The following is a 16549-nucleotide window of genomic DNA, read 5'->3' on the forward strand; positions in this document are numbered from 1 at the left end:
AGGAGGATCCTGCAGGTGGGGTTACCTGCATCGGGGAGATACGCCATGCTTTGCTGGTCTAAGTCCCAGGAGCTGCACAGCTGAGACATGGAGACACCTGCAAGGAAGCACAGCGTGCAGTGAGACGGCCCAAGGGAGAGCACCCACCCCACAGCCCCCTCTGCACCCCACGGGGGCACAAAGAACTGCCCCACACGGCACAGCGCCGGGAGATGTCACAGCTCTGCATGCAGACACGTTGCTAAGGGAGCAGGGAATGCATTGCAAGGGCACAGGGAGGAAAGGACACAGCGAGGGAAGCACGGCGCGGGCCGTTCACCCCAGTGATGTTTCCCCATCAATCTCCATCCCACCATTCTGCCCGTCAGGCGTCCGGCGCCGTGCGATGGCGCAAAGCAGAGCCAAATGGCTGCTATAAACGTGGGGCATCACAACAGCGGAGCACGACTCCTCAATGTCAATGGCATCGATGTCAGTGATGAGAGCTGAGGATGGGGATTTTGCTCCCGCTTGGCATCACTTTGCTCTTTCAGCCTGCAGAAGGGGAATCATCACAACGGCACCGGGCTGACAACGGACGGGGCAGAGCCAAGAGGAGGCTTTAAGATGCTTTGCCTTCCTGAAGTTCTGCTGTCTTACAGCAGGGAGGGGGGTTTAGGTTTGTTCTCACCGCAGCACAAACTCAGAGCGCAAACTCGAGCACCACAAAACAGCGCAGCCTGCAAATACCCCCAGGCATCCCTGGATGCTTCCCCAGCGCTCAGTGCCGTTCCTCACTCTGCCAGCCCTTCCCAGGGCCACGCATGTGGATGCTGACACCTCCAGGGTGGGGAAAAGAGGCGCTGATGGCACAAAATCACCATCGCGGAGCTCCCCCACATCCCTGGCCAGCTCTCAGCTAAAGGAGAGCAGGCAGCAATGAGATCAGCAGCAATGCCAGGCATTTCCCCACGGGATGCAGCTCTAAGCTGCCATCTCTGACTTCTTGGAAAACGTTACTCAGCCCCATCATGGAAATGACGTCGGTGTGGGGTGGAGCGCATGGAGGAGTTTCCCTCCGCCCCCGTGAAAGGTCGCTCATTCATCAAACGTGACATTTAGCCTTCGCCTCCTGGAAGGAGCAAAATCATTTGTTGTAAAAGCGCCGACTTCTTCCAAGCGGGCACCTGAAAGGTCAAACTCATTTTGCAGCTGGTTACAGCAAAACGACAGCAGGTTCTGTCCCAGCAGAGCCCAGGGCTCGGCCCCAAAACAGCTGCGCTGTGCTGAGCTGCAGGTTTCACAGAGTCACAGAACGGTTGGGTTGGAAGGGAGCTCAAGGATCACGGAGCTCCAACCCCGCTGTGCCACGCAGGGCCACCAACCTCCACATTTCAGGCTGCCCAGGGCCCCATCCAGCCTGGCCTCCAACACCTCCAGGGATGGACGGGGCATCGCAGCCTCTCTGGGCAGCTGTTCAGCCCCTCACCGCTCTCACAGCACAGAACTGCCCTGACATCCAGCCTCCATCTGCCCTCCCTCAACTTCCAACCATTTCCCCTCGTCCTGCTCTCATCTCCCCTTTCACAAATCTGACTCCCCTCCTGTTTGTCGGCTCCCTTCAGGCACTGCAGGCTGCACTGAGCTCAACCCCCAGCCTTCTTTTCTCCCTGCTGAACGAGCCCAGCTCCCTCAGCAGGGCAGGAGCCGTCACGTTTCCGGCGCTGCTTTTTGCTGCTTTGTGCACAGTTCTGCAGCTCCAAGAGGGCTGCACTCGGCGGCTCTCCCCCCTGGGATGCAGCCAGGTGACACCGGGGGGAAGAAGCAGCGCACAGCCGAGCTCAGAAGACGTGGGAAAAGCTCAGCTGTGGAGACACGAGCAGGGAGAGGAGCAGCGGGTGGCCAAGCGCCGCAGCTCCCAGCTCCGCGCCGGCCTCCTACTAAGCAACGAGTTATTTGGGACAGGGCTGCAACAGATCCCTGTTATTTGGGACAGGGCTGGGATGGATCCCACAGATATGGGCAGGGAGGATGTGGCAAGGCTGACCGGGGGCTGCCCGCCCCACCGCTCCCTGTCTCACCCCTGGGCTGAGTCACAGCAGCACCGACGGCTCACCTGCGTGCAACCGACGCCATGGAAGCATCCTTCCACTGCACGGTCCTGTGCTGCTGCGGGTGCAATGTGAACCCCAGGGTGCTCAGAGGGAGCAGCAGGGAGGCTGAGAGGGGCTGGAGGGGGGCTGAAGGCATCTGCAGGGAGCGGAACGTCTGCACAAAGCGCTTCAGGAGGGGTTCGGTGCTCCTCAAATATAACCCAGCTGGAAGGAAGCTGTGTGAAGGCACAGGTCAGAGCTGGGACCTCTGCTGGGGGTGCTGGATTCACCTGTTCTACTGGGAAGCACACGCACAGCATCTGCTCCTTTTCCTCCTCCTTAAAAGCAAAGGACCCTCCTTCGGGCTCAGTGTCACTTCTGAGCCCCCCCCCCCGTGACCCCTCTGACAGGCAGCGTTCTGCTGAAGTATTTTCTCATGCTTTGTCACTTTCCTTTTTCTCCTGCCAACTCGCCGTTGCAAAACCCACGACTCGCAGCTCCTCCAGACTTGGCAGAGGGGAAAAAGGCCCTGGAGAAGGACTGCTCCCACCGACAGCCTGAGTCACCCGCACAGCAGCAGGTTTCCTTCCCAGCTGCCGTCTGACAGCACGTTTCTGCATCAGCTGCGAAGCAAAGGAGCCGGAGCACAAACCTCACGGAGGGACACAGCTCAGCAGCCATGGCTTCGGCTGCCCCACGCTCAGTCAATGCAAAGAGCCAGAAATGCAGAAGCCCAGGATAGAAGAACCTTTGCAGGAACGGTCTGTGGCTTTGCATGCATGCGAAACGCGGCGTGCTGAAGGCAGCGGTCCTGAAGCTGGGGGGAAAACAGGAGATTGCAAGGGAATGGGAGCCCGTGGGCTGCACGTGGTGGGGTCGGATCCCTCGCACCTTGCACTGAACGCATTTACACCTAAAAGACAGAGCAGGAATTCGTCCAGCCCAGGGTCCCAGGGTGAGGAACTTCCCTCTGGGCCAGGAAGGCTCCGACTTTGGGGGGAACACTTGGGGGAGATCCGAGCCCTGCCCAGGCAGCAGAGGGGACATCTCAGCACAGAGGGTTTCAAGTCTGCAACGTTTGGAGACCGACATCCTTCAACAACTCCAAGATGCAGAAAATAAACCACAGCGATGCCACGAAAGCATTTGTCATGTTCTCAGCATCTTTGTTTTGCGCTGTTGGGTTCATCGCTTTGCCAAGGAAAACAAAAGCTTTCCCCGCTCAGCCTGGAAGGAGCAGGATGGCTTCTGAAACCTCCATAAATCCTCAGCCCAGCGCTGCTCTGAGTGCTGCTGAAGGCTTTGCTGAGCCTTGGAAGAGACCCATTCACTCTCAGGGAGGCTTCACTATTTTCCTGGCTCTCACGCTCAATTAACACCTCTGTGACACGTCAAAACAAAGCGATGCTCCCTGAGCCTCTCCAGAGCCTCTGGCAATGCGCTTGAATCCCAAGAATCTTTCCCAGTACAAATCAGCCTATTCAAAGCATCCAGTCGCAGCACGCAGGCAACCCCCTTTCCCTATTAAAGAGGCAATTAAATCATTTCCTTCTGTAGCTCCAGGGAGCCCCGTTGCTCCGCTGCTTTCCACGAGATTTATTAGGCAGCTGACTGACAGCCTCCTGGGAAGAGCAGGCACGGCCTCCACGTGCACACTTGGAGCTCAGCACCGCTCTGCGGATGCAGCCCCATGCAGTGCACGTGGATGGATGCTCTGTGATACCTCCTGCGCACAGGGACCAGCACCAGCCTTCCCAACTCACAGAATCATAGAATCACCAAGGTTGGAAAAGACCTCCAAGCCCATCCAGTCCAACCGTTCCCCCATCACCAACAGCTCCCACTGAACCACGGCCCTCAACACAACATCCAGCCTTTCCTTGAACACCCCCAGGCTCGGTGCCTCCCCCACCTCCCTGGCATCCATTGCAGTGCTGCCCACCCTTTCTGCACAGCAATTCTTCCTCATGTCCATCCAATCTCCCCTGCCGCAGCTTGAAGCCGTTCCCTCTGCTCCCATCCCTGATGGCACAGAGCAGAGGCCGCCCCCAGCTCCCTGCAGCCTCCCTTCAGGCAGCCATAGAGAGCAATGAGTCCTTTTCCTTTTTCAGCACCAAACCTCAGAGAAACGCAGCAGGAAGAACAGCCTGACCTAAGGGGGGAGAAAACGACTGCATTTGCAGCAGCCCCAACCATCACAGATAGGAAAACAACAAGCAGAAGGGTGAAAGTCTGCTAACAGACAACACCAGCAGTGGGCACAGATCAAACGGGACCGTGTTGTTCCCAGGGAGAAAAGATCAGCACCTGCCCCTCTGAGAGGGGCTGAGTGCCATGGGCAGAGCTGTGGGGCTGCAATGGGGGGCTGAGTGCCATGGGCAGAGCTGTGGGGCTGCTATGGGGGGCTGAGTGCCATGGGCAGAGCTGTAGGGCTGCTATGGGGGGCTGAGTGCCACGGGCAGAGCTGTGGGGCTGCTATGGGGGGCTGAGTGCCATGGGCAGTGCTGTAGGGCTGCTACGGGGGGCTGAGTCCCCCCTGAGCCTCCTCTTCTCCATGCTGAACATTCCCAGCTCCTTCAGCCTCTCCTCATCAGCCCTGTGCTCCAGACCCCTCACCAGCTTTGTTGCCCTCCTTTGAACACGTTCCAGGGCCTCAATATCTTTCTTGCAGTGAGGGGCCCAAAACTGGACACTGGACACAGCACTCGAGGTGGGGCAGAACTCTGCAGTGGGGCAGAAAAATGGGAGAGAAGCACAGAGGGAAGGATGCAGCAAAGCATCTCCAGACCTGGGGCTCTTCTTCTGTCTGCATCAGCCAGGTGCCGGTGCCCCCTCCTCGGCCACGGGATCAGAATAAATCAAGTTAGAAGGGAGGGATGGTTGCTTTCCCAATGGATCAGAGGAACCCATTTCCCCCCAGAGTGGGGCTGGGAGAGTTCTCAGGCACAGGGGAGCACACGACCCACCAAACACATCTGGACTCCTTCACCCACAGCAACACGGCCTCAACGTGCACAGGGCAGCTCCAAGGATCATGGATGCGTTCCCTCCTCCCCACCTCACACCCACTGCAAAGCAGAAGGGCTGCAGTCTGGCTGCAAAAGGCATCAGCAGCACGGAAAGGAGCTGAGGGAGCAGGGAACCCCGCGGCCAGAAATGAGCATCGTGGTGCAAAACCCTCAGCAGCTCTCCCAGAGTGGAGAGGTAGGAGAAAACCATCTGGCCATAGACAAGCTCTTTTGCCACATTAGCCAAGTATCTTTATGGGATCTCCCATCACAATTAGGCAATGAATCCCTACGAGCACAGGTAAAAGCAGCACATATTTCTGAAAGCTGTTCCCCTGATGGGTTGGAATGAAGTAAACAGATTTCCAGATTACAGCTCGGGCTCCACAACAGGAATACCTGCAACCTGAGTCCTGGCTGGCCCAGTGCAGTCATTGCAGCCACAGGAACTCAGCCCACACTACAGCAATGCTGCTGGAAATCCAGAGGGTACCACCAGCACAGCATCAGCAGCAGCTGGATTCCTTTCACAAGGGGTTTGCGTGAGCACCACGACCTTCCTCCAGCAAGGAGACGAACAGAGCTTTGCACATGGCAGAGCTAGCACAGTTCCTATTCCTCTCCCCCTCCTCACGTCTGTATTATGGCTTCGTGGCACGACTGGTGGGCACGAGGGCAGGCAGAGGTTTGTTTTGCAGTTCACCTCGCTCGGGTTCTGCCCTCACCCCAACCTTGAGCACGCAGCTTGCTGCAAGAACCCGCAGACAGAGGCAGCTCCCTGCACCGTCTGCCAACCCGGATGAGGAAACCTGGCACACCCCAGCAGGCCCTCGGCTGCTGATAAGGGCTAATGACAGAGGAGCAATGGGTTACAGCATCACCAGAGCGCCCACAGACCCCCTGCCCCCACCCCAGGGGTTGGTTGGGTGTGAGGTGAGCACCCACACAGCCCAGTTCTGGTGCTGCAGCAGGGGGGCACAGGAACGGGACAGAAGCACAGAGGGAAGGATGCAGCAAAGCATCTCCAGACCTGAGGCTCTTCTTCTGTCTGCATCAACCAGGTCCTGGTGCCCCCTCCTCGGCCACGGGATCAGAATAAGTCAAGTTGGAAGGGACCCACAAGGAGCAGGGATTTCCATGGAGCGCTGAGAACTAAAGCTGCTCAGATCTTCGTTCCGGGCTGAAGGAGCTGCTCCGTTTTAGGGTTTCCTATTTGTTGTGTTGATTCATTTAGAGATTCAGAGCCCAAAAACATTTCTTGGGGAAAGGAAGTCCAAGGGAGAGGAGAGGAGAGGAGAGGAGAGGAGAGGAGAGGAGAGGAGAGGAGAGGAGAGGAGAGGAGAGGAGAGGAGAGGAGAGGAGAGGAGAGGAGAGGAGAGGAGAGGAGAGGAGAGGAGAGGAAGATTTCAGACAGGAACAGCATTCAGCAAAGCATTGATTGCACTCCTGAGAGCTTCACAGACATTTCAGCCCTCAGACGCATCGGCTGCCTTTATGAATTCCAGTTTCCTGGGCAGCTTCGGCTCTCTGTCCCCAAAAAAGTCCCCATTCAAAGCCAATCGCTCTGCAGGTCTCAGCAGCCCCAAAACCAGGGCCAGCCCCACAGGTGGGGTCCTGCAGCACGTTTTGGGGTCCACGTTTTGGGGGAAGTTTGGGGGTTTTACAGAAGGCAGACAGCTCAACCCCCCCCCCCGGGGGCTCTGCCACAATTCCTGATTCCAGGAATGGGGCAAACTGTTCCCGTTTCCCTTTGTGGGAAGGGACAGGAGATGAGCACTTCTAAAGGGAACAGAAAAACAGGAGGTGCCTCTCCCAGCCCCGTCTGAGTCCCTTTTCCTTTTTCAGCACCAAACCTCAGAGAAACGCAGCAGGAAGAACAACCCGACCTAAGGGGGGAGAAAACGACTGCATTTGCAGCAGCCCCAACCATCACAGATAGGAAAACAACAAGCAGAAGGGTGAAAGTCTGCTAACAGACAACACCAGCAGTGGGCACAGATCAAACGGGGCCATGTTGTTCCCAGGGAGAAAAGGGAGATCTCTGAGAGGGGCTGAGTGCCATGGGCAGAGCTGTGGGGCTGCCATGGGGGGCTGAGTGCCAAGGGCAGAGCTGTGGGGCTGCCATGGGGGGGCTGAGTGCCATGGGCAGAGCTGTAGGGCTGCGATGGGGGGCTGAGTGCCATGGGCAGAGCTGTGGGGCTGCCATGGGGGGTTGAGTGCCATGGGCAGAGCTGTGGGGCTGCCATGGGGGGTTGAGTGCCATGGGCAGAGCTGTGGGGCTGCCATGGGGGGTTGAGTGCCATGGGCAGAGCTGTGGGGCTGCCATGGGGGGGCTGAGTGCCAAGGGCAGAGCTGTAGGGCTGCCATGGGGGGGCTGAGTGCCATGGGCAGAGCTGTGGGGCTGCCATGGGGGGTTGAGTGCCATGGGCAGAGCTGTGGGGCTGCCATGGGGGGGCTGAGTGCCAAGGGCAGAGCTGTAGGGCTGCCATGGGGGGCTGAGTGCCAAGGGCAGAGCTGTAGGGCTGCCATGGGGGGTTGAGTGCCATGGGCAGAGCTGTGGGGCTGCCATGGGGGGGTTGAGTGCCATGGGCAGAGCTGTGGGGCTGCCATGGGGGGTTGAGTGCCATGGGCAGAGCTGTAGGGCTGCCATGGGGGGGCTGAGTGCCATGGGCAGAGCTGTAGGGCTGCTATGGGGGGCTGAGTGCCATGGGCAGTGCTGTGGGGCTGCCATGGGGGTCTGAGTGCCATGGGCAGAGCTGTAGGGCTGCCATGGGGGGCTGAGTGCCATGGGCAGAGCTGAAGGGTTGCACTGGGGGGGGTGGGCTCTCCTCAGCTTCCTCTCCTCAGGTCTGCACAAACCAAGGGACCTCAGCTGCTCCTCACACTCTTTGCCCTCCAGACCCTTTCCCGTTTTCATATCCCTCTTCTGGATGCTCTCTAATAGTTCCATCCTTCCTTTATGACCTGTAAAACAGCTCAGCACTGATCAGAGCAGGGAGAGCACCGTGGCGCTGAGCTGCAGGATGCCTCACTTCCCGAGCAGAGCTGTGGGAGGATGTTAATCACCAACCAGAAGCAACGGCAGCCCCTGATAGACCGGGATGCTTGGGCGTGAGAAACGGCATCGGCTCCGTGCAACGGGAAGCTGGGAGCAAAGGGAATCTGACACACAGGTTTGCCGTTTGTTTAAGGAGAGAATGCCGCTGTGAGGTGGCAAACAGGATGATCTCCAAAGTAATTTGGGCTTTCGTAGCGCTGCACTGACAGCGCAATGATTCACGGCTCTGGTCCAGCTGCTGGTCTGCACTGCCTAAAACAGTGCCCCGATGGCGCCCCAGCCCCGTTACAGCACAGCAGAACAGAACCGGATTCCTCCCGAGCTCCCACAACGTGCTGAGCTCCCCAAACTCATCACTGTGCCGCTCCAGCCCCGCCTGCACCCGGACCTCCTCCTGCACCCAGCCTGGCAGCTGCTTTGTGGGTTTGTCTGAGACAGATGACAAAGAAAGTCACTTGTTGGAGCTGAAAAACAGGTTGGTTTCAGCCCAGCAGCATCACCAGCTCACAGGGAGACTGCAGCCCATATGACAGCGCTTCAGGTGGCAGCTTTTGTCCCTAGCAGAGCACAGCAACCCTGCGCCCACGGACACCCCAAAGCCTGCAGGGCGCAGAGATGATCCCCAGCACTGCGGCTGCCGGCTGAGAGCGAAGGCTTTGGTCCGCGCACGCTTCCATCCGCCTCCAAACGCTCTGCTGCTGCTCCGCAGAGCAAAACACGCGCGGCGGGTTCACGGCTCCCCAGCAGCACAGCGCAGGAAGCCTCCGTTCCTCCTCCTTTCGTGGCTGAGGACGGAGCGGATCCGGAGGAGCCACGCGGGACCTCCCAGCTCTGAAGTCAGAGGGAGGCGGTGCGGGAGCGGCGGTTCGCAGGAAGGATTTCGGCCCCGTCCGACTTCCCTTCTGACTCAGCGCAGCCCACAAACCGCTCTGCCCGGATTCGGTGGAAAAGCCCAATCCCAGCCGGGCCCCGGGCTGCTCTGCTCACGGAGCGGCAACGGGAGGAGCTGCTGCTCCGCATTGACAGCCAGCATCAGCCCGGCCCCGAGAATTCATTAACTCAGGGGAAAAAAGGGACGAAGTTCAGAACAGAGGCAGTCCTGCTACATGATTTTCTCCCCTGGGTCTCCTGCGGCAGCACAGGCTGTGGACGCAGCCACGCTCAGCCTGAGCTGCAGCTGTGGAGGTTCGGCTCAGCAGCTCTGAGGCATTCAAGGGCCACGCAATGAAGCAGAACACAGAAGCGGCTCAAAGGCATCAGAACAAACTCAGAGGAGCTCTGAAAGCTGCGGGCACTGCAGTGCCACAGGATTTCGTTTGCTTTTCATACCCATTTCAGGAACAAATGCATCTGCAGGCACAGCTGCCCTCCACGCAGCCCCCATCCTCCCCTATGGGTTCACCTCTGCATGGCAACGCTGTTGGAGCTCCCAGGTGGGGAATGCAGCAGTTTGCAGAGCTGTGAGAGCACAAAGCACTGCAGCAGCAGGGCAGGAACGCATCCAGAAATAAACCCACAAACTGCACCGTGTTCAGCATCGAGGTGCTGCAGCCCCAACCCATGCAGGTGCCGTCAGCAGCGCCTGCCTCTCCTGACCCTCAGCCTTGCAACTTCGACAGGCAGGAGAAGCAGAAAAATCGCTGTTTTCTTCTCCCCCGTTTCCATTCTTATCTCCAGGAGTGATTTCTCCAAGCTCACGTTTTCCAATGGAAACTCTGCCTTCAGTGCGATCTCAGTGCTGATAGCACGGCTGTTGTGCTGCACCACATCAGCGCGGGGCTGAGGAAACGCTGTGTGCCAAGGAATCCACAGCAGCAGCCATTGCCACCCCAGCAGCATCACCTGAACCTTCCAAGATCCCCGCTCACCCGTTCCCCTCAATCCAAATTCATTGCGCTCTTCGTCCGCGCCTTCATTTCCCAATCATTATTTCCACAGCACGAGCAGACAAGGAATCCTGGCTCTCACGGGGCAAGAATCCAGGAAGGACGGACAGACAGACAGACAGGAGCTGTTCCTGCACGCGGGGAATGCGGCAAAGGGCTCTTCCCCATTTCGAAAGGTATGCAAACAGGTTCTGGTGAAGAATGCAAATTTCTGTCCTGGTCCAGAGGGAGGAAAAAAGTCACACTGAGAATACGCCACCCCCCCCAGAGACACTGAAGGAAATTCTACAGGGGGAACACGTTTAACATGAAGCTCGTTGGGTATTTTTGCTGCTGTTGAGTCGTGGAGGAAAAGCGCCAGCAAACAAGTGGGCATAGAAATAAATAACATCTGCTGAAGGCATCGCCCGGATCTGTGAGATCAGAGGAGCACAAGTGGAGCCTTCACCTCTCGGCACAGAGCAAGGATGGGGAGATGCTGCTGTGCGAGGCTCAGGGCTGGGAGGTCTCCCATTTCGGAGCAGCAGCAGACCCAAGGAAAGCAGGTCAGCTGTTACAGCACAGCCCTATCTCCCAACTGCTGATAACAAACACACTGAGCTTGGGATCAAGGGCTGGAGGAGAGCAGCTCCTCTTTGCTGAGCGCCAACTCGGAGCTCTGCAGGAAGAGCGCAGAACTCAAAGGTCTCAGCAGTCACCAAATCAAAGACAGAACCCTTCAGAGGCTGCCGAGCCGCTCTGGTGGCCTTTGAAATAATAGACTCATTTATTAAGATGCCAGTAGATAGAGGCCAACATCTGATGCCGCTCCCAGAAGCTGAGAGCTTGCAGCTTCGGCCAACTGCTGCTGCAATGGCAGGAGCTCAGCGCAGGGTGCCTACAACACCCAGCCACGCTCACCTACCCTGTGGCAAGCAAAACCATTTGTGCAAGAAAAGCTCTCTGCAGCAATCTCAGCTTTGCTGCCATCACAGCCTTCCCATCCAGCTGCACTTTCAGCTGTTTTAAGACATTTATTTCAGGGAAGGAGCAACGCAGAGACAGCCAGCTTTGGAGAAGCTGAGTGACGGGCGCTGATCTGTGTTGGATTAATCACCTCAATCAGCTCCATGGAAACACAAGCCTTGACCAGCCCTCCTTACAAGGCACGGACAAACCCTCCAGGCTTCCCCTGTGGTGTAAAACAGGCCCAGAGTCACCACTGAGCACATTTCCCATGGATGGGACCTTGCAGCACACAGTCTTACTGCTGAAGGGAAGTTTTATCTTCCCAAATAATGAGGAACCCAAATCCTCACCGGTCGCAGCAGCCTTAGGGTAAGATGGGACATGGAGTCATGGCAGCCCTGGGCTGAAGATACACAGCTGGTGCATCTCGGTGGGATATTTCTGCTTATGAGAGCAGAAGACTGATGCACATCACCCCCAAGGCCAGCCAGCAGTCAGGACTATTTGCACAGGAAGGATAGAAGCTGCCAATGATCACCTCCAGGACAAAACTCTCCAGCCTTCCCCAGTCCTTCCAGGACAGATCTCTGCCACACACAGACTCCAAGAACCACAGAACCATCAGGGTTGGAAAAGACCACTAAAATCACCCACCCAACCACCAGCCCATCACCTGGGGCTCAGCCTGTTGCAGCACCTCGTCCACTTTGTACTCATGGGCTGACCTGAGGGCGATTGGGATCCATCCAAGCCGGATCCCAGCCTGCACACCCCCTCCTTCTCTCTATCCCAAAGCGCTCCCAACAAACCCCGCACACGGAGCAGCATTTTCTCAGCAGATCTCTATCAGCCACACCGAGGACAATCAGAAACCCAACAGCCACAGGTTGAAGACAGAAGGGAACGACAAAAATATATAACAGCAGAGCAAGAAGCAAAACTGAGTCAGCCAAAAGAAAGAGGACTTCTCAAAGAGAGAAGCCAAAGCAAAGCGACCGCCGAACAGCAGCGCGCATTGCTCCTCTCCACGGCACTTGCCCAAATTGCAACCTCCTGCTGCTGAACCCCGAGGAAGAGAAGCAGAACCACAGGCACGGAGCTCCCGCAGGTCCCTGGGCTGGGTGGCTCCTTACCTGCAGAAGGAACGTGGCTGCGAGGTGCTGCTCCTGAGGCTCTGCCTCTCCTGCCTGTCCGGGCGAACGCGGCGCTGAGCGCAGCACGTGACAGCCGTGCCCTGCCCTCCACTGCCAGCTCCTTCTCCAGCAATTTCACTGCTGCTCAAGGAAGTGAGTGGGTGAGCAGGGTGAAAAATTGTTCCCCTCTACTCAGAAACGGCAGAATTACCCACAGATTTCTCCTTCCCAGAGACGAGCTGCAATGATCCCATTACCCCACGGCGGCCAATTTCGGTTCGCCTCGCCCTCAAGCAGCACCAAACGGGGACGTGGGTTATCAGAGCTGGTAAACAGGGTGAGAGCAGGGAGTCCAGGAGACATCATTGCCACGCCGCCAGGTACGAGCAGGTTCACATCACCCATGGATGCGGGCACTGCCTCATCCTTTTGCCCCTGCAAAGGTCCTGCGGTGCAGATCACCGCGGTCAGGTTTTGTCACAGCGTGCGCCACTGGTTTGAAATTCATGTCAGCATAAAGGGCCTCTTGCAGCAGTTCTGGTGCAGACAGAGGGTCTCCTATCTTAAGATATAATTGCTATCATATATAATTTGAAGATATAATTTGAAGAGCAGGCAGCCCAACCACCCCACTTCTTGCATCCTCCCCCAGCAACGGGGGAGCATGGGGAGGCAGCAGGCTGAAGCCACCCATGGGAGCACGGAAACTATTTCCTCCCTCTGTCCAGCACTGAGCAAATCACAGCGGTACACAAAACATCTGAACACGATGCAGAGATGCTCAGCAAGCCATCGCCTCCCCTCTGAGCTCATCAGAGCACGAGGGCCTTACAGAGGAACGCTCTGCACTCAGACCCCGAGGCACAAGGCTGGAGGGAAGCCACAGCTGCTGCTCCGCTCCAGGTGGAAAAAGCTCCTAAGTGGGGACTGAAGCTCAGCATCCAGAACAGCTTAGAACCATAGAATCACAAGGTTGGAAACAACCTACAAGATCATTTAGTCCAACCGTCTCCTCATCACCACTGATGGAACCAGGGCTGCTCCACCGGGCTGCACGCACCTCCTCTGCCCGCTGCTGCCCCCAGATGCTTCTGCTGGGGATGTTACAAGGGAATGGCACCACCAAGGTCCTGCAGCATCAACATTCTCAAGTAAGATCTACAAGTGACAGGACTCTGTTGTTAGCTAGCTCTGGAGACAGCCTTAGCATGCAGATTAAAGAGATGCCCAGAAGCACGCTTTCAATAGCAGTAAAACCTCCACTATTTATTACCGCTCTGTTTCAAACAGTGAAATACATTTATTTTTTTTTTTAAATCAAACTGTCAAGATATTAATCTTCGTGCCCTTCCAAAAACAAAAAGGAAGCTGGAAAGTAAACAACATCCTTCAGTGTCAGGTGGAAACCAAAGTTTACCCTGTTCACACAAAAAAAAAAGAGCTCCATTTGAGGACATGTGGTAACTTTGCACCTTGACAAAGGCTGGTCCCTGCTTTTGGGGTGGGGGCTGAGCAAGTCACAGCTTTGGAGTCTTTAGTGTGGCTTAGCACCACCTTCCCATAGAGCATAACCCACAGCTATCAAATCATAGACCACAGCTATCAAATCATAGACCACAGCTATCAAATCATAGACCACGGGATGGCTTGGGTTGGAAGGGACCTCAAAGATGGCAGAGCCGCGGAACGTTTCCACGCAGCGCCCAGCATTCTGCCCACCCTCACTCCCACAGGTGAGCCAACACACGCGGCTCCAACCAAGGGCACAAGGCATTCTGCACAACTAAGCAAGTTTAAATATAGATCCCGCTTCTATCTTATCTACCTTCTGTTAAACGGGCGCATTCATCAGGTTATAAGAGCTTATCCATAAGAAACCTTCCAAGTCAGCACTATCCGCGTCCCCGCTGCAGGGCAAGGGAGAGGAGCCTCCGCCGACCTCGATGCGATGCCCCCAAAGCCCCATCCCGTGTGCAGCCCTGCAGCACAGCCACAGCACCCATCACCCATCCCTTCCTGCCCAGACAGGAGGAGGCGGGGTGGGAACTCTGATAAAGCAGGAGGTGCTGCTGTGTTGCAGCCACGGGTTGAGAAACCAAAAGGCACCAAGCAGGATGGGGCGCAGGGACGTCTCAGGAATAAGGAAGGGGAGCATCCAGAACAGCTCTTTCAACCCCATCTCACTCAACCAGAAGCCTCCATGAACGGAACCCATCAGGTTGGAAGTACTTGCAGTGTCTGAATGCTGGAGGACCGCAGACAGGTCGGGTCAGCAGCTCCCAGCTGCTTCCTGGCAGCAAAGGAACCCGCCTTGAGATACACAGATAGAAGTTCTGGGTATTGTTTTTGTCTTTTTAATCACTCCCACACCCCATTTCCAATTATTAGCAGACAAAGGTCACTTCCACGCGTGAGGTGGTTTAACAGCAGGTGAGAAAGCTGTGTTTTACAGCGGCTGATTCAGCTCAAGGGGAAGGCAGACACACGCAGGAGCTGCGCTGGTGCTCAGCCCACTGCCTCGATCCTTTGGGTGAAGCCACGCTGAGCTCTCCTGGCCATACAAAACCCACTCCTCAGCCACAGCATCAGGTCACTGAAGCCCTGCTTTAAGCCCTATGCAGTCACTGCCTTCCCTTATCTCCCAGACCTTTGCTCCCCTTGTCATTTACACCCCTCTTGCCCTGCACCAATGCTCCTTCCCCCTCCCAGCCCCACACCAGATGCTCTCCCAGCCCCACAGCCCTCAGCACAGCAGGAGGGGAAGCACTGCTGGCAGACAGGGCCTGCCCAGGGCTCTCACATCTGCATCACACAGCCCGTGATGCCCACACTCATCAACCTCCTTCAACCATCATTCTATTTGCTCAGATAAAAGAGACCCACAGCTTAAATTAATAATAATAATAGCAGTATTTTTCCTTGCTGTGTGGTGCTTTGGTGTCCCCCTCTGCAACGGGGCGCACAACCTCATACAGAGCCCAATTGAAGAGGCTGCACAGCTGCAGCGTAACACAGCTCTGAGCTGCAGCTCTCCCTCCAATGGCTCAGGGTCTATTTTCAGAAGCTCTCCTTGCCTTTCTCTTATTGGGGTGTTATATTTTAACCTTGCAAATTCGCTCTAAATTCATGCCACCGCCTCCCCTCCGACCACAGGGTGCTGGAGAGCAAACTGTGCTGCCACATCACAGCAGCCACAGGGCTGTGGGAACACTCACAGAGGAGCTGCCACATGTGAGACCACTCCAGTCCCCCATAGCATTCTTTTGGGTCAGAAAACAGCAAAAATCATCATCCTCATCATCATCATCCAGGTCCTGCCTGCCAAGGGATGCAAGACAAGGAGCAATGGCTCCTTGTGATGACTTCCACCTGCTGTCCAAAGAGCTCTGCTTCCAGCAGCACAGCGCTGTTACACTGAGATGCTGCTTCCCCTCATCCTTGCAGCCTCCTCCGATAGGGAAAATAGGGAAAGGCAGCACAGACCCACAGAGAAACTGAGATTCACCCCTCCGATGCAAAGTCCTTCAGGAGAGCCCCTCTGGGCAGAGCCCACCCGACCCACGGAGGGGCAGCACCCAGTGACAGCCCCCAGCCCTCCCCCCCCCCCAACTCTGACAGTGCACACAGAGCTGTTTATTTTACCACCACTTCTATTCCTCTCCCAGTGACATCTCAGCGTTTCCCCCTTTGAAAGCCACAGGAAGTCTGGGCCGGATGGACTCCCTTCAGCTCCGTGGGTTAAACATTATTCTGTGGGGCTGGAGGTGCGCTCAAAGAGGGAGGCAATTCTCAGAGTTACACATTAAGAGGTCAGATCGTCCACTTGTTTTGCTTTGAGGACAGCAGGATTTGGGAGGAGAACACCAAGGGAGAAGCCAGCAAGTTCTCAACTAATAATAAACCCATTCCTGTGCTTTGTGCCTTTGAGGCTGGGGGAGGTCTTACACCCGATCTGCCACGAGATGTCAGACAGATGAGCAGCAGAACCCCGATGGGATCCACCGAACCTCACGCGGTTCTCCCCCTACCCTTGGACTCGGGGCACCTTCACAGGACCCATCGGAAAGCAGCAAGGAAGCCAAGGACAGATGGCTTAAACGCAGAGGAGGCAGTGGTGGGCTCCTGCCCCGACCACACGGCCAACCCCATCCCCACAGCACCGAGCTGTGGAGGAAGCTGAGTCAGTGCCCGGCGTGGGAGGCGGCGCAGCGCGGGGCGGCTGCTGGCACACAGCAGCTTCTGGGGAAATTCTGCTCAGTGCCCCAAGCAGCTTTGGGATCAAAGAGGGGTGAAGAAGGGGAAGGAGAAGCTCAGCTCCTCTGTAACCCCCCCCCAACAACTCCCCAGGCTCCCTTTGAATGCCCTACAGAGACCAGCTCTCCCTTTAGGTCCCTTCAGATACCCTACAGCAGCCCCTGTCCCCTGCCCCTCTTCCAGGTGCCCT

At 56.7% G+C, this 16549-nt stretch overlaps 1 protein-coding gene across 3 annotated transcripts in view; it reads right to left on the reverse strand.

Moving 5' to 3' along the window:
- The window catches only part of VDR (vitamin D receptor), a 34202-nt gene that overhangs the window by 16397 nt on the left and 1256 nt on the right, over positions 1–16549 (reverse strand). The window contains exons 2-4 of one of the 3 annotated variants that reach the window (XM_052668641.1): positions 14335–14395; positions 12106–12243; positions 26–97 (exon numbers count right to left, since the gene is read on the reverse strand). In XM_052668641.1, the coding sequence (XP_052524601.1) occupies positions 26–97; positions 12106–12243; position 14335 (211 nt within the window). In that variant the 5' untranslated portion in view covers positions 14336–14395. Of the gene's footprint in view, positions 1–25; positions 98–12105; positions 12244–14334; positions 14782–16549 lie in introns of those variants that run through there. The other 2 variants (XM_052668632.1, XM_052668650.1) reach the window with 2 other exon arrangements.

The sequence above is a fragment of the Tympanuchus pallidicinctus genome, unplaced genomic scaffold (assembly GCF_026119805.1).
Source record: "Tympanuchus pallidicinctus isolate F22 unplaced genomic scaffold, pur_lepc_1.0 scaffold106, whole genome shotgun sequence".
NCBI classification, from domain to species: Eukaryota; Metazoa; Chordata; class Aves; order Galliformes; family Phasianidae; genus Tympanuchus; species Tympanuchus pallidicinctus.